At 56.2% G+C, this 23,388-nt stretch overlaps 8 protein-coding genes across 8 annotated transcripts; 6 read left to right on the top strand and 2 right to left on the bottom strand.

Moving 5' to 3' along the window:
* Positions 1 to 8: 8 nt before the first annotated feature.
* Positions 9 to 400, top strand: INS49_012872 (uncharacterized protein; the record flags this gene model as incomplete). The annotated part of the gene is made up of 4 exons (XM_043173574.1): positions 9 to 41; positions 104 to 153; positions 229 to 268; positions 347 to 400. 4 exons carry the CDS (start codon positions 9 to 11, stop codon positions 398 to 400), a joined length of 177 nt encoding a protein of 58 aa, XP_043022871.1.
* A 990-nt stretch (positions 401 to 1,390) lies between these two features.
* Positions 1,391 to 2,506, bottom strand: INS49_012871 (uncharacterized protein; the record flags this gene model as incomplete). The annotated part of the gene is made up of 3 exons (XM_043173573.1): positions 1,391 to 1,524; positions 1,586 to 2,351; positions 2,420 to 2,506. The coding sequence occupies 3 exons, from the start codon at positions 2,504 to 2,506 to the stop codon at positions 1,391 to 1,393; spliced, it is 987 nt and encodes a 328-aa protein (XP_043022870.1).
* Positions 2,507 to 4,344: 1,838 nt separating this feature from the next.
* Positions 4,345 to 5,529, top strand: INS49_012870 (uncharacterized protein; the record flags this gene model as incomplete). Its single annotated transcript, XM_043173572.1, has 3 exons — positions 4,345 to 5,016; positions 5,074 to 5,223; positions 5,278 to 5,529. The coding sequence occupies 3 exons, from the start codon at positions 4,345 to 4,347 to the stop codon at positions 5,527 to 5,529; spliced, it is 1,074 nt and encodes a 357-aa protein (XP_043022869.1).
* Positions 5,530 to 8,131: 2,602 nt separating this feature from the next.
* On the top strand, positions 8,132 to 9,862 carry INS49_012869 (uncharacterized protein; the record flags this gene model as incomplete). Its single annotated transcript, XM_043173571.1, has 3 exons — positions 8,132 to 8,695; positions 8,760 to 8,982; positions 9,102 to 9,862. 3 exons carry the CDS (start codon positions 8,132 to 8,134, stop codon positions 9,860 to 9,862), a joined length of 1,548 nt encoding a protein of 515 aa, XP_043022868.1.
* A 5,812-nt stretch (positions 9,863 to 15,674) lies between these two features.
* On the top strand, positions 15,675 to 17,337 carry INS49_012868 (uncharacterized protein; the record flags this gene model as incomplete). Its single annotated transcript, XM_043173570.1, has 2 exons — positions 15,675 to 16,639; positions 16,698 to 17,337. The coding sequence occupies 2 exons, from the start codon at positions 15,675 to 15,677 to the stop codon at positions 17,335 to 17,337; spliced, it is 1,605 nt and encodes a 534-aa protein (XP_043022867.1).
* Positions 17,338 to 18,118: 781 nt separating this feature from the next.
* On the bottom strand, positions 18,119 to 19,153 carry INS49_012867 (uncharacterized protein; the record flags this gene model as incomplete). Its single annotated transcript, XM_043173569.1, has 3 exons — positions 18,119 to 18,379; positions 18,495 to 18,849; positions 18,936 to 19,153. 3 exons carry the CDS (start codon positions 19,151 to 19,153, stop codon positions 18,119 to 18,121), a joined length of 834 nt encoding a protein of 277 aa, XP_043022866.1.
* A 950-nt stretch (positions 19,154 to 20,103) lies between these two features.
* Positions 20,104 to 21,788, top strand: INS49_012866 (uncharacterized protein; the record flags this gene model as incomplete). Its single annotated transcript, XM_043173568.1, has 3 exons — positions 20,104 to 20,131; positions 20,188 to 20,868; positions 20,923 to 21,788. 3 exons carry the CDS (start codon positions 20,104 to 20,106, stop codon positions 21,786 to 21,788), a joined length of 1,575 nt encoding a protein of 524 aa, XP_043022865.1.
* A 382-nt stretch (positions 21,789 to 22,170) lies between these two features.
* INS49_012865 (uncharacterized protein) lies at positions 22,171 to 22,897 on the top strand (the record flags this gene model as incomplete). The annotated part of the gene is made up of 2 exons (XM_043173567.1): positions 22,171 to 22,209; positions 22,280 to 22,897. The coding sequence occupies 2 exons, from the start codon at positions 22,171 to 22,173 to the stop codon at positions 22,895 to 22,897; spliced, it is 657 nt and encodes a 218-aa protein (XP_043022864.1).
* Between the last annotated feature and the right edge of the window lie 491 nt (positions 22,898 to 23,388).

Here is a 23,388-nt window from a genome sequence, read left to right as displayed (position 1 = left end):
CAGTCATCATGGCACCTCAGAGAGGCAGTATCAACCCGAGGGTACAGGGCTTTCTACCCACGTTTCGCTTCTCAGCACGCATCGCTGACATCTCCACGAGCAGAACCTTATGGCACCCCTGGCAGCTTTCACCATGGCGTGCGTTCTCTTCGTGTGAGCCTCTCTAAAGCTGTCTGAAGCTTATTGAACATATGTATGCAAGTTGAGGTGTTAATTTGAATGACCCAGCTGGACACGTTCTTCGATACAGGCCGCCAAAGTGAACCGGGTACGCATCCTGTAGCAGTGGCTCCCCAGCCGTCAACACACACGCATGTCTTCCGCTGTTTGCTAACCCGACACACAGGCGAACAAGGCTCGAGAGTATCGCAATGATGGACCACCAAGGCCAGAGGAGTAAAGCTCGCTGCTGCCCTTACGTGGGAGAGCCTGACACCATTGAACGCCGCCCTATCATTCCTCCCGCCTGCGGTTTGTCCAGGCACATGCTGGAAAGCACTCAAGCGCTATTCAATTCATTCAGAATTGTTCGCTTGAATCTATTTCACGCCGCTTTGCAGTCTTGAAGCAGAGAGACGGTGGCACGCCTGAATTTCTTTACAGCCATTTGACTTGGAGCCGCCAGTCATCCACGAAAGTCCTCAGCAATCATTACCTCATACCTCCTGATTCTGCAGAGAGTGGTAAGATTGGCCGTGGTATGCGAGGAATCATGGTCGGCATGCGATAAGAAGCGGATTCCCTAATACCAAGAAGTTGATAGAGGCGAAAATCAAGATCATCCGGCAGCGATCATGCTGTCGACCAAGTCAACGTCATTTGATGATATTCACTTGGGGACCCAAATTCGATGTGCCACAGACAATAACGAGAAACACAGAAGTGCGTCTTTCACGCGCTCCAAAATTTCTTGTCACGCCTCAAAAGTCGGCATCATGAAATATCAACGCGGACAAACAACAGTCATGACAGAGTTGCCCTGACGTTTCAATGAGCTGGAACCACGACTTCCGGAAAAGACGCCTTGTGAGCTTGTCCTACAGGAAATTAAATTACAGGAGGTTAGGGGGTCATGCCGCTAGATTGCTTATATGCCCTGGTGCCGCCTGACGGCTCCCTCCCCAGTGAATATTAGTGAGCACGCATGGCAAAAACCAAGCTGCATTGAAGACTGTTGTACAAGTGAGAATGCCCGAGACCTGTTCAGCGAGACAGAGTGCCAGACCCGGGATGAATTAGTACGTGTATGATGTTAGTCTGAAATCTATCTTGCTTATTCTCTTGCTTCCCTCACTTGCTCAAGACAACTGTGTGCGACCCCGATTAAACGGCACAGGTATGAAAAATCATGGAGGAAAGATACTGAGCCTTGATACCACCGCTCCCTCGTCTACAAGAAAGGCTTGACCTGCTCCTCGCTCCACTCCCAAAACTTCTCCGCTGTGCCGTTACCTCCTTCAGAAACCGGCTTGCTTCCATCCAGCAGGTGCTGTCGGATCTTCATGAATCTACCCCACGGGACCACTGGACGGGCATAACAGTCAGCTGAAAGGTGTGATATCAACGAGCCACTGGGACAGCTTACCCCATTCACCAGATCTCTCGATAGACACCTGGGGTGAAAATGCAGCAAAGAGCTGTGTGTAAGCTCCAAGGATGGGTGGGTGCAGCACGAAGCTCCTCAAGAAACCCTGCGCCCCGCTACCGAACGAACGCCATAGATCCGAGTTGAGGTTGCCAGGGTTGAGCGGGATACTGACGATGCCGTCCTCCTTGTGACGCCGGGCGAACTCCACGCCCTGGAGGTAGTTACCAGCCTTGGACACACAGTACTTGTCGAAGGGGCTCTTGTCGACGTGGTAGTCCAGGTTGGACAAGTCGACGCCTCCACTGGGCACCTGGATCGACTCGGCGGCCGACGAGCTCACCCAAACGACACGCACCGAGGACGGGTCCTCGGCCCTGGCGGTGCGGGCGAGAGTCGGGGTCAGGAGCTTCGTGAAGAGGAACGTGCCTAGGTTGTTGACGCCCAGCTGCAGCTCGTAACCCTGGGCCGTCTTGGAGCCATTGGGCGGCTTCATGACGCCGGCGTTGTTGAAGAGGACGTGCAGTCTGTCTTCCTTGGAGAGGAAATCCTCGGCGGAGGCCTTGATAGTGCTCAGGTCGGCCAGGTCGAGGGGCAGGAAGATGAGCTGCCCGCGAGAGTTGGGCCAGGCTGCCTTGATTGCATTTATTGCGCCCTGGGCCTTCTCCCTCGAACGAGCTGCGCAGTAGACCTTGGCATCCTTGGAGTAGAGGATCTGAGCGATCTCTTTGCCGAGACCTGTGTTGGCACCAGTGACGATGTAGACCTGACCTCAGTTAGTGTTGCCCTTGCTCCCGTTAACTTCCTTCGATTGGCGCCAGGTAGGATGATTACCTTGCCACTCAGATTCCCAATGTCCTTCTCGGTGAAGCTGGGCTTGGGCGGAAACGCCTGCGATATTGCGCTGAAGATGATACCCATAGTACTGTGTCGTCGAAACGATGGCTCGGTGAGAAAATATGGTTTTACTCGAGGGATGTCCTGAGGTCTTCACAGGATCACTTTTTGGGATGAGGTCGACTGCTTATCACTTGTGTTGCGGCTTACAGGAGCGCGATTGAAAATACAGGTCCTCAAGACGATGGTGACGGCGAGAGGTCAGCCACGGAGGTCAGCCAGGAACGTCGCGATACATGGACATATATACTTCAGAGCCGGCTGATTGCATCACGGCTGTAACCTCAAATGTGAACTCATGTCACTAGAACGAGCGGAGACAGCCATCTCTGCCGCACGGCGTCGGCCACACGTTGAAGCTTGAAAGCCCGGGCGATGAACGAGCAACTGCAGTGGGCTGAAGCGACGGAGGTCGACGAGGTTATGCCGACGGTGTTTTGGTTGGCTTAGCTAGCCAAGGTGGTCGCGGCTAAAAGACTAGGTCAAACCAGTGGAAGCGAGTGCGAGCTGACCATGATGTCCTATGGCCTGTCAGCCGCTGGATCCTGCCGACGGACTTGTTCAGCGTGCTGCGGCGTGGCTCGAGAGTCGGCATGTCCGACACCACTTGGGCAATTCGCCGGTGGGTTTTCAAGGAAAACCGTCGTTTTGGAGACACCATGGCCCATCCCAGCTGTACTGTGACTTCCTAAGTAAATACTCGGCGTTCTGTTAGTCCAACAAGGCAGTTGCCAAGTGGGAAGAGGCACTTCACGGATGGGTGGACGGGGAAATTATGGCTCCAAGGGATGGGGTCCTTAATAACCCTTACCCTCCTTGGCCCAACTTGCCTCACTAGCAGGTCACTATTAGAACTGTCCCACTGTGGACCTCAGATTTGCAGTGTCTCTGGACAAACACAACTCGCCCAGAGAATCGACTCGGTAGGCCTTGGGAGATGCGGTCTCCTGTGTGGACTATAACAGTCCAAGGCAAAAGAAAATAAAACCTCACGGTCCATTCGGATGGGATTCCTGCCAATGCCCAGCCTGACGTCTTGCTGCAGGTTTGTGCCACGATGCACGAGACATTTGTTGCCCACTGCCACGCCTCGCTACGAGATCGACGCTGACGTCTCTCTTTTGGTTGACATGCCCCTAGTCGATCATCGTGCCAGCGTCGCCAGAATGCAGACGGAAGTCAGAGACAGAGACATTCATGGACATGACATGTCCGACCCCTGCAGTCCTGCTGGGCACCAGCCCATAGCAAAGGCAACCCCGCTGCTGCGGTGGGTAGTCCTGTTGGTCAAGTGTCAAAGCTTGAGCATCCGATACGATGAGTCGTTCCCGGTGGGTATCTACATACCCAACAAACAATGTAAATCGATACCATTGACCGCAGTATCATCTGTATGGCCGCCGCCTGGGAGTCACCATATCATGCTATGCAGTGGCACCTTCCTTGGGGTGACGTCAACCAGTGGTCATGCTGGCGACAAAGCTCCGCGTGCTGCACGAACCCTGGGGCCCAGCCCGATTCTGACGTTACGCACGAGAGAAGGAGCTGAGCTCCGCGTTCATCTTTACCACGAGCGGAACATCTTCTCCGGATTTCAAGGGCGGTTGTTGCCATGGGGTTGAGTACATATATATATCGAACGTCCTTCATGGGCGTCCTGGCCTATGGAACTGACCCACGCTCTCTCATTTGAAAGTTGACCTCGCTCCCATAAACTCCCTATAAAAAAATCTACAAACCAGAAACATACCAACAATCGTCCAGACTAAACAGCCCTTGGTTTCCTTGTATGTCTTTGTTGCACTTGACTGTGCCAGAATCCCTTCAAATCTCCATCAGGTGAAGCCAGTGTAAACATCACAATGGAAGCCACCAACTTCGCAAACCGCCATGAAATACTTGGGGTAGGAACTCATAGCTCTCCTATATCTAACCACACTCCTCGCCGAACAGACGATATAACCAACAACACGGTGAGCCCAGGACCGACGCTGCGTGAAAACACCGGCACTCGCGACTTTGCACACGACCCAGGTAACAACGTCACCTCGCCAATTCCCAACTCCAAGTCCGAGGAGGCAAGGATGAATGTTGCGCGGTCCACTGAGATAGGCGACCCGAACGGCCGCATCCCCACTGCTCAGGACACGCATAACCAGCTGAACGCTGCCCAAAGCGAGTTGGCAGCTGCCCAGAGGAACGAGCCGTCAGATGCATCTTCCCACATCGTCCACGGTGTACCTCGAACCCACATGGGCGACGCAGATGCTGGCGTCTCGACGTCGGAGCGCGGACATCGTAACAGCAACTACGCCCCCGGCTACGAGGGCGCCGCCGACGCAGTTAGGCAGAAATCATACAATGCCGACGAGCATCGCCCATCACTGCTAGCTCATGAGCCTGTCACACCCTTGTCAGAGGTCCCGCCCGACCTGGGCAACAACACCCAGCAGACCTCTTCCAATCAAGGGCCGGGTAGGATTCCCGGTCCAAGCATTGGCCAGAAGGCCAAGGCTCCCTTTGCTAAGATCCATGTGAGTAACAGGTCATCTGCCTTCGTGCCGTCATCACTCAACTGACATACCCCAAAGGGTGCTGGAGAGGTGCTCCGGGGAAATCTCGCCGCCGCCGCCGACAGCTTCACGGGGGACACGGCCAAGCAGGCCAAGGATGAGGCAATCGTGAGGAAGGGACAGGAGGAGTTCACGCATGGAAGGTTCGACAAGGCTCAGACGTCACGGGTCGAACACTAGAGGGGGGAACCCGGCCCGGATCTCGATCGAAGCTTGGTACAGAAGGTCGTTGGATTCTTTGCCTGGGCAAACGGTGCTGGAGAGGTCATCCGCGGCAGGGTCAACGCCAGCATCGCAAAAGTGATTGGAGAGGAGGAGACTCAGAAGATTGAGGAGGAGACGGCGAGGAGAGGCAAGAGGGAGATGATCAACCAGGAATTTGAACCGGCGCCCCCTCCCTTGCCTCCGAGGGAGAGGAGGGTGTCGAAAAGGGCAGAGAAGAAAGCGAAGAAGCGGGATAAGTCATCGGAGTGATAAAAGAACTCTCTTGGTCGGACGGATGCGGATGAAACATTCGATGGTTGGAAACGAAGGTGACAGGAGGCAAAGTTGAACCTAGGGTCTAGTTCTCATACCCACCTCGTGCCATTATCATAACCGTGCCTCATCTCTGGTCGTTTTACGGACATGTACTTCAATTCGAATCTCCGATTCAAAGAGCTCCACCTGCAATGGAACGCTCCTCTGCTCCCAAGACTCTTGTTTCTGTAAAGACTATGATGTTGTGTCGGTGCCGCTCCTGAATGGCCGTCAGAGACTGGACGCTCCTGTGCGATTTTATAATTGAAGAGACAAGAGTGGTCTTCTTCAAATTGAAGTCTTTGTCTCGAGGAATGTAGAAAATAAACAGTATTGCCCAGCAGGGACTCGAACCCCAATCTCCTTTGTGCTGCCACCAACCACCCAAGGTATCTGAGTCTTGCCATTAGACCACTGGACTTAGGAAAAGGACTGAAGATTTTTTTTATATAGGGTGAAGGCTTTGAAATTGTTCGTCAGGCTAGTGATGTATCTCAACGACAGTTGGGTCCGTCTCAATTAGTAAGGCGTTAAGAGCGACTACCAAACAGAGCCTTGTATGCGGACTACAGTAGAGCAATGCCCAGTCAGTTGTGGAATCGAGACTAAGGGTCATTATTTCAACTTACTTGGACATAGAGTATGCTTCAATCTTTAGTCCTGGTCAAAAGCTTTGGCATGTGACCAACGTCTGGGTGGCCAGCAACAGCCACAGGTAGGCATGCCACGGAACTGAACCTCTACGGAAAGACCTGATTATCAATGCAGATAATGTTTGTAGAGATCATCTTGAGAGTAAGTGGGCTCAAAATTCGAGATAATAGAATATACACAGATCAGGATTTGCAGAGTTCTTAGGCTACAGGCACCCTGCCAATAAAATTTGTGACGAAACCCACGACACTCCATCACTGCTATCTCAGCGTTAGCCACGGTTTTGAGTACGGAGAGAAATGTGAGCCCCGTTCAGGATGCTCAGTAGGTGCTTCCAGTTAGAGGATGTTGCCCACCAGATAAGACAGCTGAAAACACAGCACCCTCATTCTAGTGGCACGCCGCTTGACCCACGCTACACCTATGGGAATTTCGGTAGATGAGATTTCGTCTGTATAACTCTTGGCATACACATCGATTATTCATTCACGTAGATTCAGCCCCATATTTGAATAATATGCCTTGACAAAGCGTTCATCCACATGCAGACTCGAAAACAACTAGTAATCAACATTCGCGATTACATTGTACCGCAAGTGTGCGTAACACAGCACAGAAACCTGGCATGTCTGGAAAAATTGTAAAATACACCCTTATATCAGTAGGGCTACATTTCGTCTGATATTTCTGTCTGTCTCTGAAAATCGGATAACCTATACTGCATACCCATGTGGTATGGAGCGATGATTTTGACCGAGGACGTCTGCGGATCGACCGAGCATAACGAATACTGTGCATGCAAGATTCCATTTAATTAGCTAGAAATCCTCAAAACATCTGATCATGCGTTCAAGAGGCTCGTCGGACTGGCGGCTTCCACTGGAGACGCTACTAGCCGGTCGTGCCGTGTAATGCGAGCCCTGAAGACCAATTCACCACCCAATTATTATCCACGGCCAAGATAATAAACCTTCCATCGCCCGTAAACGTTTCACGGCGTGATCGACGGCGCAACGAAGGTTGTGAAGCTACGGATGTGCTTCAGTTCCGTGCCGGAGCAGCCTATCGCCCGCCGCGAAAGCTTCTGATTATTTCTCGTCTTCACTCGAGCACACGAGTTTACGAACAGGACGAGCCGGGCTTGGGGCTATACCACGAGGGACAGACGAAAACATCACAAGTGAACGATATATGCTTACGGAAAACTTCCAAAAATTCCATCGAAGATTCTTCGACCTCTTCATGCATGGAGAGCGAGTATGTGAAGGCGTTGGAGCACTGCCCGCCGATGTCTCATTGCGCGAAACTCTAACCAATCGCCACTCGAGCTCCTGAACCCGTCATCTCTGTTCAAATAGACTAGTCAACCCTCAGTCGAGATTATGCCTCGTCATCGTGCCTCGGTTCCTTCTCATACGAGAATTCGTTTCATCGCATCCAATGTTTGCAAGATCCCCTCCCCCCTCCTGCACAGCCCCGGTCCTGCCGACGTGGCTGCTCCCGCCCGTCAGTGCTTGGGGCCCCGGTCTACGCTGGAACAGGAAACTTCTTGAGAGATTTTTCTCGCCCCCGGCACGCTGATGGATCCGGTGGAAGCACATGCCGCCGAAGGGTGGGATCTTCGGACGCCGTGTGGGGGTGTTGTCGAACGGATGGCGGATCGCAGACATGGGACCAAACAGACCTGAACCGAGCGGCTCCAGTGTGACAGTCTGGTCTGCCGAAAGATTTGACATATCGAGGAATTTTGTTGAGACGAGATTCGATCGTGGAATCCGATCACGAAAATGACACTATGGTTGGTATAACACCAGCCCAGACCCTTTTCCGGGGTCCTCCGCCAGTTCCTCACCACCATGACACTACTACAAATGCAAGGGAATAGGAATATCCCACCGCCAAAATGCTTGTCGGGCTGTCCAAGCCCGAGCTCATCTTCGTGAGGGTCACCGCCGTCTTGCTGATCTACCCCGGCCTGATATGCTTCGCCTACTTCGTACTGGCCGCCCTGGCAGGCGGCGTCCCGGCCATCGCGCACCCGTTCTCGATCTTCATTGAGGTGTATGGGGCCATCGAGATCCTGTGGTACCTCTTCTGGTTCCTCCCGTTCAAGCACCGGCTCCAGAAGCCCGGCCCCGCGCCCTCGCGGATGACGAGAGAGGAGAGGAAGGAATTATTCACGAAGGGCATGAGTACTGTACCGGACCTTGACGCCTACGTACGCGGGTGGTTCGACAAGGCGCACATGGAGGACATACGGAGGGACAACCTGAAAGAGTGGCTGCTCTGGAGTCTTTTCGGCCGGGATGGCAGTTTCGGGGACGACACGGCCGAGCTGGACGAGTATATTCAGGAGCTGGAAGAGCGGATGGCGGTGACGTTCAAGAAGGGACGGGGTGATGCGAAGGCGCTGAGGCTGAGCTTTGATCCGGTCAGGATGACGCATCGCAGCCTGTTATTTTACTCTGTGAGTCGAAGACGACGTGCTCTCCAGGCCCTCAAGGAGACACTCTTAGCTGACTTTGCCATAGCTCACTGGCTTCGCCGACTCTTTGACGACAGTCTTCCTTCTATCTAAAGGCTTCAAATTCTACCGCCAACCGCGAAAGACCTTCTTCAGCGTCTTCCCTTTCCGACCTATGACCCTGTTCTCTTCACAGCAATCCGCAGCGCCGGATATGTCCTACTTCTACCGCCCTCACACGTCAAAAACACAGCGGCCTATTGTGTTTATCCACGGCATTGGTATCGGCAGTAAGTGGCCCGAGTGAGACTGGTCATCTGGGGCCACAAAAAGAATAGCATAAGAGAGAGAGAGGCAACTACGTTTGAGCACATGCTGGAAGTAGACTGCGGTACTGACATGGCGCAAGTGGCACCCTACCTCGTGTGGCTCAACTCAGTCCCAAAAGACGTCGGCATGATCGCCATCGAGCTCCTCCCAGTATCAAACAAGATCTGCCCGCCAATGCCGTCCTCAGGCGAGCTCATGGACTCCATCAGCAAGATCCTGGCGCAGCACGGCCTCGAGTACGACAGCTTCGTGTTCGTGGGCAACTCGTACGGGACGCTGCTCCTCTCACCGATGCTGAGGCGGGAGGGACTCGCGGCTAAGATATCCTCCGTGGTGCTGGTCGACCCCGTCGCACTCCTCCTGCACCTGCCGGACGTGGCCTGGAACTTCACGCGGCGGCGGCCGCGCACGGGACCGGAGTGGGAGATCTACTACGGCGCGGCGACGGACCCGATGGTGGCGCACACGCTGGCGCGCAGGTTCGACTTCCGCGACGCCATCCTGTGGCGCGAGCAGCTCCGCGGCCGGCGGGCGACGGTCGTCCTAGGCGGGCGTGACTGCGTGACGCACCCCATGGCCGTGGCGAGCTACGTCTACTACGGGGACGTGGAGATCCACGACTTCACGGAGCAGCGGGTCGAGGCGTGGAGGGCGACGCCGGGGATCTGGACGGGCCAGTGGGAGGTGGAGCTGCTGTACCTCGACGGCCTGGACCACGGGCAGGCGTTCCTGAAGCCGGGCTACGTGCCCACCGTGCACAAGGTTGTCGACACGTATTGCTATAGGGATGCGTCGGGTGGCGAGTTTAGAAAGAGCACAGGGGATTACGAGAGCAGCTGAGTGTTCGGCAGATGGACAGGATATGCACCCGTGTTTGCGGCGCTGCACATGGGGCTTCTCTTTGGCGTTCTCTGAAACAGAAACGGGCAATCATAATATGTTGTGAATAACTTCCCCCCTTGCTGAGACGTGACCTGGCAGGCGAATCGGAACAGACCTGTCAGGTGTGAGCCGAACTGCGGGAGAGGCTTCCCAAGATGCCAGCGCCGATCCCCGGGATTGGCGAACATGGAGTTGCGCACGCGACATCCAGAAAGCGCTGCTGCCGGGCTGCCGGGCGCTGGGAGATTGAGAGCCCGCAAGCTCTGGCCCTCGAAATGTGGAGGTGGATGTTTTGACGGATCCCGAGTGTGATGACAAAACGACGAGTACGAGGGCCGTCTGAGCTCTAATGACGTCGGGCCCCTCGCATCGAATTTCTCCCGATGTCAATCTTCATCTTGAGTGATGAGCGAGCCTGCTCAGACGGAACTTGCCTATCAAACCTGCGCAAAGCTGGCGGCCGTCGACGTCAACAAGTCTCGGACTCGGGCGAGCAGGCCGGAGCCCACAGGCAGCAGCAGCAGTCGCAGTTGCACATGCTTTCCCGTCTCATATTGTTGTTCGCCCTGTTTTGGGAGGGCCGAGGCCAAGGCCAGCTGCCCGCGCAAATTACACACGGCGTGCCTCAAGATTCAGCCAGCAAGACGGCAAGTGAAAGAGTTAATTGCCCGCGAAAGCCCGCAGTTCAACCTTGGGGCCCACCGGAAACTCTAAAGTGAGTCGCGGCTCGTCAGCCGTTGCCTCGTAGGCCTTTCAACGAGCGGACCGGCGGCGCAACCGTCTGTCTGTCTTGTCCCCTGAGCTGGGCTGGGCTGGGCTGGGCCGTGTGCGGGGACAGGGGGGGAGCGAGGGAGGCAAGGGCAAGCACTCGAAACAAGCGATTCTCATGCAGCCCTGCAAGCGCGGTTCGCACAGATGAACAGCAACCTATTCGTGGCATGTTTCAGATGCACAGCGACGAGGTACCGTCCTACCAAAGGGGAGCGAGGGGGGGGGGGGTTCCGCAGCAGCGCCCCCCCCGCTTGCGAACCCTTGAAACCCGGGGAGACGCAGGGGGTTCAGGTCAGGGTGTGAGCACAGATGGCCTCTGGTCGCACTGACGCAGCGCGGCGCGGCGAAAGCGCAGGTACAGTAATGTTGTGCCTGTGCCTGTGCGATGCGAATGCGGTGCGGTGCGGTGTGGTGCAGTTGGCAGCTGCCCGTGGGGGAGGACAATTGTGGGCGCGGCGCAATGCAATGCGACCCAATACGACACGACATAGTACCGAAGCCAGGCATGGCTGTTCACATACGAGAGCCAGTCTGCTGCGTCCGGGTCGCTCTGCCGTTGTGAACGCGCAAGTGTTACCCGGGACTGGCCCGAGGCACCGTGGGCTGGAGCCGTGTGCAACATCAAAGGGCCTCGAGCCTGTCTTGTCCTGTCTCGCCTGTCTCTGGCGCTGTCTGTCATTTTACACAATCCCAGCCTGCTCATCAAAAAGAGCAGCCCAGCATGGTTTGACAGAGCATATATACTAATCAAATGACATGACGGTGGTGGTGGCTGAGAGGACGATCGGAAGATTATGCCCACCACCACATGCTGCATTGACATGACACGGACTCCTGCCCATCCCAGGAAATCGGGAAATCATGTCGGCAACCTTAGTTTCTGGTCGATGCAATCTGTAAGCGATATCGAACCGACAGATCGCACTCATTTCGGATGTTTTTTTTGGTTCCTTCTTCCACTTGCGCTGACGGAAGGATTGGCTCGCAACGGGGCAATATAACGGGCAGTCGAGTGAGAAAGAGTCAGGACTACATAGGGACCTGGGCCCTTTGTCTCGCACGCCACGTGCCCGAGTGGGGTAGGCGTGGAGCTGAACCGCGCCCTTTCAATCTCCTTGGGCGGGTGGTGTTCTAGCGCGGCGGAGGCATCGGGAGGCAATGGGGTCTGTTTTGGGTGACGAGTGACGAGTGACGAGGCCTACGACGAGGAGTCCAGTATCAGGTAGGCAGGGAGTCCGGGAGCCAGGGCAGGGAGCGAGGGGAGGAGGCCTACGGGATGTGGATGCTGGGTGCTGGATGGCGAGGGCGGTGGGATTGAGAGGGATCGAGGGGCATGGAGTTTGGTTGATCGTGTTGCTCTCCTGGCCGCGTGTAAAGTAGTCGCAGTGATGTTGACTATACGTGCTCATGCCTCCCTTTTCATGCCTCCCTTTTCATGCCTCCCAACCCCCACCCCGACTTGGCCCATACATTATTACTCACTCAATAGTCACTGTTCAGAACACTGATCACATCCCACTACATCCTCTGGCGGTGGCCCCCCCCCCTTGCGTCTGTAATTGATTGGGTCTCCTGATTGGGCTAGCAGCATTGAAATGAGCATCTGGTGTCACGGCGATCCAAGCCGCATTGAGGGCGGGAGGGTGTGCTGGACCCTCCCCCCCGGGGCAGACGGGTCTGCCAGCACCGGGGTGTCCCTCGCCCCGAGTCGCCCAAAAAAAGAACGCGTTTATATAAGGTTACGCTTTTGTAATAATCCAACACTGCGCGGGACATGTCAACGTGTCGGGTACGATGCTGTGCTGTCAAAGCGGTGTCATGGCCAGGGACTCGGGGCCCAGGGCAGGACAGGGCAGCGCGGGTAGCCTGGTCGACCCGAGAGCCTGGGCGGATCAATGAAATGAGAGCTGGTCACGAGCGTGAGCGAGTTTGAGTAGTGAGCGAGAGGGCTGCGGGATGCAGAGTGCAGTGCAGAGTAGCAGCGGTTGTACTGTAGTGCGTGCTATGGGTTTCTCTGATGTTGGTGAGACGAAGCGATTGGCCACGGGGCTGAGTTGGTCGAGAGCATCTCGCATGCATCCTGCATTAGGGCTGGCCAAATCATCAGGATTTGGCGCTATTGCGTGCAGATTGGGGGACCCGACTCGACTATTCGATCAATCAATGCCTCCCGCTACCCGCTCATGAGGCGCACTTGGGACGCGGCCAATGCAAGCTAGAGGTTGCATGCATGCACACATGGGCTCGCCAGCGAGGGCGATGGCGACGGGCCGGCCTTCTCTCCCATTGAGTGGCATTTGCGGCTGCTGCTAGGTCTTGGCAGGCGACTCAGTGCTATCCCACCGCCGAGTCGGGCCTCCAATTGTTGCTATTGCTGTTGGCGTTGCCGTCGCTGCTGCTGCTGCTGCTGCTGCGCTTGCTTCTGATTCCCAATGCTTGTGTCGTGTCGTGGCTGGGTGGTTGGGTTGCGCGGTTGCGTCGTGTCGGCTCTTGCTGTTCTCGACACCCCAGTTCTCGAGGTACAAGCAACCTTGACCTTCCGGGAACACAATGCAGGCGGTCAGGTACATACTACCCGCACATGGGATGCAGGCCTGCACGGCGGAAAGTGTGGGGAAGGTATCAGGATAGCAGCTCCTGATTCCAACTTTGGAAGGTTGGTTGGTTGGCGGTGGGTTGGTGCCGGGTTTACTGGGTCAAGTCCAATCCACTGTCGATCAGGCTGCTCATCCCTCCCCCCAGGAGCTGGCATACAGGGCCACAGAGCCTGAGAGCCAGAAAGCTAGCACCCACCACACACAGGCTCCACGTTCTGGACCCCCAGTCGCTCCGCCAGTCACAGCACCCCGTCAGCCCGTCAGCCCGTCTTGCGGCCGACTGTCTCTGCGCAACTGCAAGAAGCCCACCTACCCACTCGGCTGGGCCCCCTGTCCCTGCCCGGCCCAGCCCTGCAAGCACTCTGGCACTCTGCATCTCACGTCTTTCCCGCGCGTGTGTCTGTACCAACCTAGGTACCTACCTAGGTACGGTAGTGAGCGCAAGAGGAACAGAGAGTGTGTGTCTGTGTGTCGGGTTTTTAAACTTTTCCTCTCGTTCCTCCATCGTCCCTACCTCCCCTGCCACCTCGCCTTCTTGCCTACCACCACCCTTTCTCTCTCACCCCTTCTTCTTTCGACCTTGTCTTGTCGCGTCGCCGTTGCTGCTACTGCTACTCCTCCTCCTCTCGCGATTCTCGTTGTTCGTCAAGACAATCTCGACACATCATTCATTTCCTCCCCCTGTACAATTGAATTCACTTTTGCTTTGAGAACCCTCGCCTGGAAAACAATCAAGATACCCCCAACATACCCCCAAAGTCAACCACCGAAAAACATCGTCATTTCATCCCATCTCATCATTCCAGCACAACTTCAGTCCTCCGGCAACGACCAAAACGTTCGACTGCGCGCGCCCGGGTCATCTTGAAGAAGTCCCGTCCTCTCGCAAACTCAGACTCTGACTCTATATCAACTGTTCTAATCACTGTATATTCTACGCTCGGCACCGTCTTCATTTCTCCGGCTCCCCCTGCCTGCTGCCTGCCACATTGTTCCTGCGCCTTCCAGCTATCATCCGTCCGATCCGTCTCGATCATAATCGATTCCCGGAGTCACCAGTCACTCCAGACCCCCATCAGTGTCTCCGGACGACACTCTCAGACCGTCCCTGCGAAACCAGAGCGAAAGACTGAGAGGCCCGCTCACCACTCGCATCGGTCCAGCACAGTGGATTTGACTTTACAGTGGTACCACCGTACGGGGTACTCGGGCATCGAATCGTATTGTCCTTGTCCAAATCGAGCAGTCGCCAACAGCCGACGGACCCGCTTGGGCTGGAGCCTGTAGCCATTCCCGCTGGCACAAAGCACCTCCGATTGACCACGCCGAAAATTCCTTCAGTCGGCTTTTATCTTTTTTTTTTTTCTCTCTCGCCGTTCTTCATTTCGTCTCACCCTCGTACTCCTCTTCCCTCACCTAGCCTCGCCTGTGGTGACCAAGAAAGAGAGAGTGAGAAACGCGGTTCGGGTCCTTTCGACAAAGACCTCTCGGCCTTTCCGTTCACAGCATTGAACTAGCCTCCAGGCCTGCCCTGCCTGCTTGCTCGCCTGACTTGCAAGGTCCTCCCGGTCTTTTTTTCTGCTCACCCACACCCACCTGCGCTGCAAACCTTGCGCGCCTGCCGCTTGTGCACCACCGCCTTGCCAGCCAAGCAGAAACCACAAAAAGACCCGCCCGTCTCGTGTCTGCCAGCAAAGCCTTCCTGCCTGGTTTTTTTTTTCTCTCGCGCACCTCGCATCGCAACCACCACCCTTTTTCCTTGACTCTCTTCCACCTAGGAGGATTTTAGCATCGCGACTGCGTCATTTGCCATTCTTTTCAGCAAGACCCCAACTACCTCACTTTAATATCATCGGCCTGTCCTTTACGTCGTTCTTGCTCTCGACCAAGCCACCCGATAGACTCCCAAAGGAAAAACAACAACACGCGGCCTTTAATACTCACAACATCGCCTGTCGGCAACAACCGATCGGCGACAGACGCCTCAGCATTTCTTCACTTCTCAATATTAGCAGTCCGTCTTGGATCTGGTCTTTTTGGGTTCGGCAACTTCGACAATTTGCATCATTTCGCGACAGTCCACAACCAATAGACAGGTTTTCAAAAAGAGTTCGGTGCTTCCTTTCACCTCAGCACAGATTGGATCAATCGACACACCACGACCGCAAGCCCGACTTTGGCACAATACCATTCATCAGTCAGCTGTTTGATTGTATTTCTTCGCAACTTACCTCCTCAGCTCGGAAGACAACGGTCGCTCTCGATTGTCGATTAATAACTCACTTCTCGCCGGCTCTACTGGAACACGCTCCGATCGCGTTCTCGGCCATTCCCTCGAACCGACTCAAAAAAAGTCACCACAAACATCATTCGAGTACAAGACACTGGAGGTCTTTGCTCAAATGGCTCAACAAACTTTCCCCACTCCCAACGGCTTTGCCATGCAGTCCTCGGGCCTCGCTTCTAGGCGCGGCGGGCAGTCCATCAAGCCCCTCTCGGTCGATGCTCTCAAGTCCCCTGTTGACTCGAAGGAAAATGCCATCCCCACGCCCCGAACGGCTCGCGGCCATCTGCTTGCTGGTCTGCGAACCGCTCCCAAGTCTGCCGCGGCGTCCACTTTCGCTGCCTCTGGCGCCAACACATCCCCGACGAACAAAGCTAGGAACAACACTTCCCTGTATGGCGTCCAGGAGAATATGCTGAACAACGGGCCGAAGACATCCCTGCCACATTTCGGTAACCAGCAAGGCTTTAACAACAACTACGGGCGACAGCAGTTCACTCCTGAACAGATCCTGGCTCCTCCGGAGATTCCCATCCACGAGCAAGCCGTGGATGAGCAACTGGATCCTGACCTGTATGCCAAGCTGGTCCAGCAGAACTTGCAGCTGGCTCAGCAGCGCCAGATGTTGCAACAGCAGCTGTACGACCTGACCCAGGCCCAGCAGCAGCTCAGCGCCATGAACCTCAACGGACAGCAGAGTTACCAGAATCTGTACCAGCAGCAACAACTGCAGCAGCAAGCCCTTCAGATGCAGAGCATGCTCAACAACACCATGGTTAGCCAGCAGCCGACAATCTACACCTACATCGACCCGGCTACCGGCCAGCAGGCTTACTACGTTGACCAGTCTGCGCAGCTGAACGCTCAGTTCGTGGACCCGTCTCAGTTGAACCTCTACCAACAACAGCAACGTCAGCAGAACAGCGCGACCCCACGTGTGCAGGTCTCACCTCCAAGGGAGGCCGCGCAGCCGGTTTTCCGCAGGAACACCCCTCCCCGGCGCAACGAGTCTCCTCTCATCGAGAACCCGGCTCCTCTCCCCCCACCATCAGCCAATGCTTTCCGACGGGGTCATAAGAAGTCGTCGTCTCTGATGCTCTCTGGAATTCAGAATGCCAATGCTAGCCTCGCTGCTTCCCAGGAACCTCCCAAGTCCGCTGGTCCTAAGACTGCCAACTTCCCCCCTCACGCCCCTGACCGGAGGCTATGGGCCTGGTCAGGCACGAGCTGGTGAACACCCGATTCGCCAGCCACGCGGTCCTCCTTCGATCGAGGAGCTCAAGGCCAAGCCTTCGGCCAAGCATGAGGCTTCCAAGAACTTCGCAGCGCGCACCCGATCAGCTCTTAACAACCTTATGCGGGCTGGTCTTGAGCGTCGCAAGGTTAGCAGCACTGGCAGCAGCGGATCCATCAGTCCCATCTCGGAGACGGCCGAGGAGGCTCAGGGCCTCCTGACGGACAACGAGTCGGAGTCTGGTCGGTCCGGATCTGGCAGCCTGAACGGCGAGGAGGTGGAGCCTAGCGTGCCCAGCTCCCGGACCAGTACTGGCAGCTGGGGCGCGATAGGATCAGACCGGCCCAGCTCACGCCAGAAGGCTCGAAAGAGCGCTGACAGCATCAGCAGCGGATCTGGCGACGAGACTGCTAGCAATGGTAGCTTTGCCAGTGTTTTCAAGCGGACGGGAAGGAACGGGAGATCCGACAGCCCCAGCCAGAGGAAGTCGGCCATGATGGTCTTGACATGCGCAGAGAAGCGCAAGAACGGTGTCATACTCTCATGATCCGCAATCCGACCGGAGATGACTACAGCCTTTTACTTCGACACACTCCCTCTCTCACTTACGTAATGACGATTATGGCACCACTTTGCCCTCCACTCGAAGCAAAATCTGCTCCAGCAGTCTCGAGAGGTCGATCCTCCACTGATTTGCCTGGATGCGGACTTATCATGAAAATGAAAAGGTGGACGGATATGGATGGCAGCTACGAGTTTTCCTTCTTTCCTTGTTTTGTTTTCTGGCTCAGGATCTTTTCACACTGGGCACCCCGAGATTGGCCCTGTGGCCTCCACCTCTTCGTGAGGTTGGCGTGGGGGCTGCATCTTCATGCTCTGCTGTTGTCAACCTCAGCGAGACAGTGGGCCACTTCCAGAATGGTGGAAGTGGTCTCCTTTTGATCCCATTCTATTCAATCATTTACGCACGTGGCTACGGTGGAGGAAGAAACACACACGTTGAGTGATGCACACAACATAGGGGACGGAGGTAGAGACTATCAAGACTGAGTGCAAGGAGCAGCAAACAAGCTGGGCCCCCCGCGAGTATTCAGGCTCGGGTCGGTGTAACATCCAGACTGGAATAGTGATGGATGATTGAGGGGCGCGCTCAAGTCGCGGAGTGGTGAGGTGTCAGGCCTGACCTGTCACTCACTTTGCCCGCACCACATCATGTGCGATGTTGTATCTAGGTAGAAATACAGAATTCACAAGCCAAGCTCTTGAGCCAGTCTCCAGCTACTCGCGACGTCGTGATGAGAAACACAACGTAGGTAGTGACCGGAGCGTCAAGCCTTGGGACCGGCCGTGCCCCTCATCATGGCGTCCAGCTGCTTGAAGGCCGCCTTCTTCTCATTGTCGATGTGCCCCCACCTCTGCTTGACCTCTTGCACCATGATTTCATTCTCGTTCTCGTCCCACCGGTCCAGGGCAGCCCAAGTCTCATCGATGAAGGCCTTCAGGGGCATTCCTATCTGGCCCTGTCCTACCGCCACCAGCTCGGGCTGGAGTTCGTGCAGCTCGGTCTGCACGGCGGGAGGGAGGATGTCCTGAGTGGCAAGGATGCCAGCGTCAGCAAACCCATCCACCGGCAGAAAGAAGAAACACACACATATATACAGAGACAAGAGTGAAAGATAGGAACATGGAATGAAATAGACTCACAATGACGCGGACGTGCCGGGTGGCCGGGCTGGACTGCATCTGCGACCGGAGCGACAGGCCGAAGTGGTGCAGGGCGGACTTTGTGGAGCAGTAGTTGGCGCAGCGGGCGATGGGCACGAGGGCGAGGCCGCTGGTGACGAGGATCACGGAGGCGGCGGCGGCGGAGGAGGACGCCCCGAGCGAGATGAGGTGCGGGAGGAAGGCGGTTATGGTCAGCAGCGGGGAGGTGTTGGTGTCGACCTCGCTGGTGATCTTGGAGGAGAGCTCGTCGTACGAGGGGTTGGTGAAGTCCAAGGTGCGCTGGATGCCTGCGTTGAGGATTATGGAGGACAGGGTTGGGTATTGCTTGGTGATGCTGGTGATGATTTGTTAGATGACGAGGCTCCCCCTCTCTACTGACGTTCCCCGTGAGGGACGCAGGCGCGGCCGACGGAGCCTTACCGTTGAGCCCAGGCCTGGATCTCGGCTGTCTTGGTCATGTCGAACTCCTCGGCCACCACCTTGTCGCGGCCGTACTTGGCCTCGAGCTCCTGGAGGCGCTCCCTGCGCCGGCCGACTGCGATGACGAAGACGCCGTTCTCTACCATCCGCTCGGCTAGCGCCCGGCCTATGCCGGCGGTGGCGCCGGTGATGAGGACTGTCCTGTGTGGGAAAGGCATGTTGGTTGACTTTGTTTAGCAGAGCGAGAGGAGAGTGCAGACGAGTATGTTGTGATGTTGAGATGATAGTTGAGGTGTTTATATCGGTATCTTTATTCTGGATATGAACATGGGGGCCGTGTGTCAGTGGGGAGACCGGTGACGTCCACGACAGAAGGCCGGAGCCGTGATGAGCTTCCCTGCGCAAGGCTGTCTGCCTTCTTGTTGCCACTCCAACGCCTTTAAACATTCAGGAGGATTCTTCCTGTCGTATTCTCGCTCATGCAGCGATGTTCACCGTATGCATGCACAATCCGCCGAGCTGCAGTACCAAAGCCAGCACGCCACAAGCCTATGCACCTCCATCCGTACATTCTTCTCCAAATCACAATCACATATAGCATCTGCCAGCTTGCATGTTAGATGTGTGCGGATACATGTGCGTGTGTGGGTAGCTCCCGCTTGGTCCAATCCATTTTCTAGTGTGCCTGCGTAATATTATCAGGTTCTTTGAGTGGTGTCACATCTAAACGTTTTGTGAGATGAGATGATGTGCGGTGGTGAGAGCATCCGGGACCAGATGGATGGTGAAAGCAGCAAACAGCCAATATTGTGCCTTTTAGCTTGGCATATGCTTCGGGGCCCGAGAGCATGATCAGGAAAGGCTGTAAGCCTTCTTGACGGACCTGTTGGCTCGTATGATTTTGCTGACGTGAGATACTGTTGGCTGCTGTTGGCTGCGGCGCAGTCGAAATCAAGTTCGAGCTCAGCTCTTTTACTACTTATTTCTGCTGGCCGGGGCGCCACAACGCCAATCAGCACTTGTGGCCTCACGATGAAAGCTGCTCCGAGTTATTGGCCTCGTCTTACTCTGTACCTCCACAGCTGAAGCCTTGCATGCAAAGCGGTCTTGTCTCAGCCCGCCAAGGTCGCGTCCGAACCGCTGTCCGCCCCACACCCCAACCGCAGACATGCCCAGCGTTTGCGTGATAGGCTCCGGTATGTTTGTTTGCACGGCTGCTGTCTGATTCACCTCTGACACCCGACGCGTTCAGGCCTTTCTGGCATTGCCACCCTCAAGGAATGCCTCTCGGAGGGGTTTGAGGTGCAATGCTTCGAGGCCCGCCCGGAGATCGGCGGGCAGTGGGCTCACCAGCCTGACGCGTCGCCGTCCGACCCTGCCGGGAGCGTACAGTCATCCATCTACGACGGCGTCGTGCTCAACTCATGCCGCGATACTTCGGCCCTGACGGACTTCCCACTTGACCCGGCGAGGTACGGAGACTACTTTGGGCACAAACAGCAGCTGCAGTACATGAACGAGTATGCGGAGCATTTCGGCTTGAAGAAGCACATACGGCTGAGCACGCGCGTGCTCTCTTCGGAGCCGAGAGAGGATGGCTCATGGACTGTTCGGGTCCAGGAGGATGGAAAGGATGGCGTGGAGGAGCTCACCTTTGACGCGGTATTCGTCTGCGTCGGTCACCTGTCCACGCCTTCGGTCCCGGAGTTGAAGGGGCGGGATGCGTTCCAGGGCCAGTTCATGCACAGTCACTTCTATCGCCGCCCAGGCCCTTTTGATCGCAAGAAAGTTGTTATCATAGGGCTTGGCAGTTCCGCGGTTGATATTGCCTGCGAGATAGCCCCTGGTGCAGAGGAGGTGCATGTCATCACTCGCCGAGGAGGGTTCGTTCTTCCGCGCTACGTGCTGGGCAAACCGGTTGAGGCATTTGACAGTGAGTGGACACCAAGAGGTTCCAAGCCTAAAATCAAAGCTCACCATCGTGCAGATCGCGCAACGCAGGTCTGGCTGCCGATCGGGCCAGCTCAATGGCTGCAGACGAAGCTTTTAGAGATTGTTGATGGGAAGCCGCCGCAGGTCCTGCGACCATCGCACAAGATCCTCGAGCAAAGCCCCACTGTCCGCGGCGACTTTATCGAGAAAGTCCGGACACAGGTTATCAATATCCACAGAGGCAGCGTGGAACACCTAACCAAAGACGGCCTTGTCATCACCGTGCAAGGCGAAGAAACTACCACCGAGGAGCTCAAGGCGGACGTCATCATCGCCTGCACCGGATACGACCAGTTCGACCACCCCTTCCTGCCGAAAGACGTGGTCCGGGGCCCAGACACGCCCGCCAACCGCGTCGACCTGTACAAGCTCATCGTCCCGCCCCGCTACGACAACCTCTTCATGATGGGCCACGCAGAGACCGTCGGGCCCGCCGCGCCGACGTTCGAGGCACAGGCGCGGTGGGCGTGCGCGGTGCTCTCGGGGCGGATCGAGCTGCCGCCCAAGGCCAAGATGAGTGAGGAGGTGCAGAAGTTCCAGGCCTGGCAGGAGAAGCACTTCCTCGGCACGGAGCGCCACGCCCTGATTGTGTACGCGGTCCCATACAACGATGAGCTGCTCGAGCCGTTGGGGGCGGTGCCGTCGTTTGGCAAGTGCCTGGGCAGCGTCCTGACGAGCGGGCACCCGTGGCGGGCCCTCAAGGTGCTCAACGCCGTGTGGTTTGGGATCGCCAGCGGGGCGCAGTGGAGGTTGTTTGGCTACGGGGCGAAGGAGAAGCTGGCCACGGAGACGTTGCTGAGGATTGGCGCTGGAGGAAAGGCGCTGAGCAAAGGAGAGCTCAATCAGCTCGCTGTCAAATGATTAGTGGGCACATTCTCATATGCATTATAGCTTTATTTTGATTCGAGTTGCAGATTCCCGCATTAATACACTTTTAATGGAAATAATATTTGGGAGATGATATTCGTCCAGCTGTTGAAAACCACCTGGGCAGTATTGTTGCTCAAAAGTTTCGTGTGGGAGGCGGGAGGGGGGGGTCATTGTTCCTTCTTCCAGCACCGTACTCAGGGTTAGGTGTAGACCGTGTCCGTCACTTTGCAGACGCGAAATGGGTCGCGTCCTCGTCTTTTGCTGCGCCGGGACCGTGTCGGCCTGGTAGTCCTCCAGGACCACTGGCGAGCCCGCTGAACAGCCCATCACAGAGTACGACCAAGCTGGCTCTTCAAACACCCAACTGCCCAAAATGTCGAGGCGCGCCCCAAGAGGAGAATACATCGAGACAGTTCGTCTCCCTTGACTCCCACTTCTCGTGTCTCCAGGGATGTTTATCCTAATCCTGCGCTCGCATCTAGGACACCGGCAACAAGGTAGCCCGTAAAGCTACTTTGGTCGGCACCCAGAACATCATGCTCGGCGGCAAGACCGTGATCCAGCAGGAGGTCATGATCCGCGGCGACCTCGCACGAACCGCCAGCAGCTCCAGCGGAGGTGCCCCGGCAAACAACACGGCCGTCGCAATCGGCAGGTACTGCTTCCTCAGCAGAGGTAGCTGTCTGCGGCCCCCAGGACGGATGTACAAGGGGTATGCCTCGTCCCTGCCTCTCACCACAGCTGTGTGGACCGAGACTGACCAGCGAGCCTCGCACCGCAGTATCTTCACCTACATGCCCCTCCGCATGGGCGACCACGTCTTCGTCGGGCAGAACACCGTCGTCCAGGCGGCCAGCGTCGGCTCCCACATATACATAGGGAACAACGCGGTCGTCGGCGAGTTCGCCATTATAAAGGACTACGTGCGCATCCTCGACGGCTCCGTGGTCCCGCCCAACATGGTCATCCCGAGCTTCAGCATCGTCGCCGGCCAGCCGGCCAGGGTCATCGGCGAGATCCCCGAGGGCGGCCAGGAGCAGTTCGAGCTCAGGGAGCTCTATAAGACCGTCGGGAACAATCCACAGCCGCTGCCTGCTTGATGGGTATCAGGACAGACGGATTGATCCTTGTCGGATCACCAGGAGACTCGAATGAGTGTACGGAGCGAACACTCCGTTGCTATCGCGCCCATCACCAGCCGGCCAACCCAGAGAGGCCCAGGTGAATCTTGTGCTTGCCTCAACTCCGCGTCATTATCTAACTTCGGCATTTCGTTGCGCCAAGATACAGATGATGGGTACGACTCATCGAATGGCTAGGGCTGTCTGAGAGCCCTATCGCGAGTCTGATACCTGGCCTTGGGTGGTCCTTCGAGCCGCCCAAGTAGCGTCGAGGAAAGGCTTACTGCGTGGAGCATCCATACGTCCAGAGTAAACAGGACCCAATGAGTGCGAAGTCTGTCGACTATCGGTGGTACGCCATTGTACGATGGAGCTCCTAAGCCGTTCTTCGGCGCCCCGGCTTCCCCATTGAGGGTACTGGAAGGCACAGCGCGTTGCGCGACGTTCGGCCAGCGTTGCAGACACTGTGC

The sequence above is a fragment of the Diaporthe citri genome (assembly GCF_014595645.1).
Source record: "Diaporthe citri strain NFHF-8-4 chromosome Unknown scaffold_6, whole genome shotgun sequence".
Classification (NCBI taxonomy): Eukaryota; Fungi; Ascomycota; class Sordariomycetes; order Diaporthales; family Diaporthaceae; genus Diaporthe; species Diaporthe citri.
Note: the sequence above shows the minus strand (reverse complement) of the source record. Positions and strands in the feature narration are given on the sequence as shown.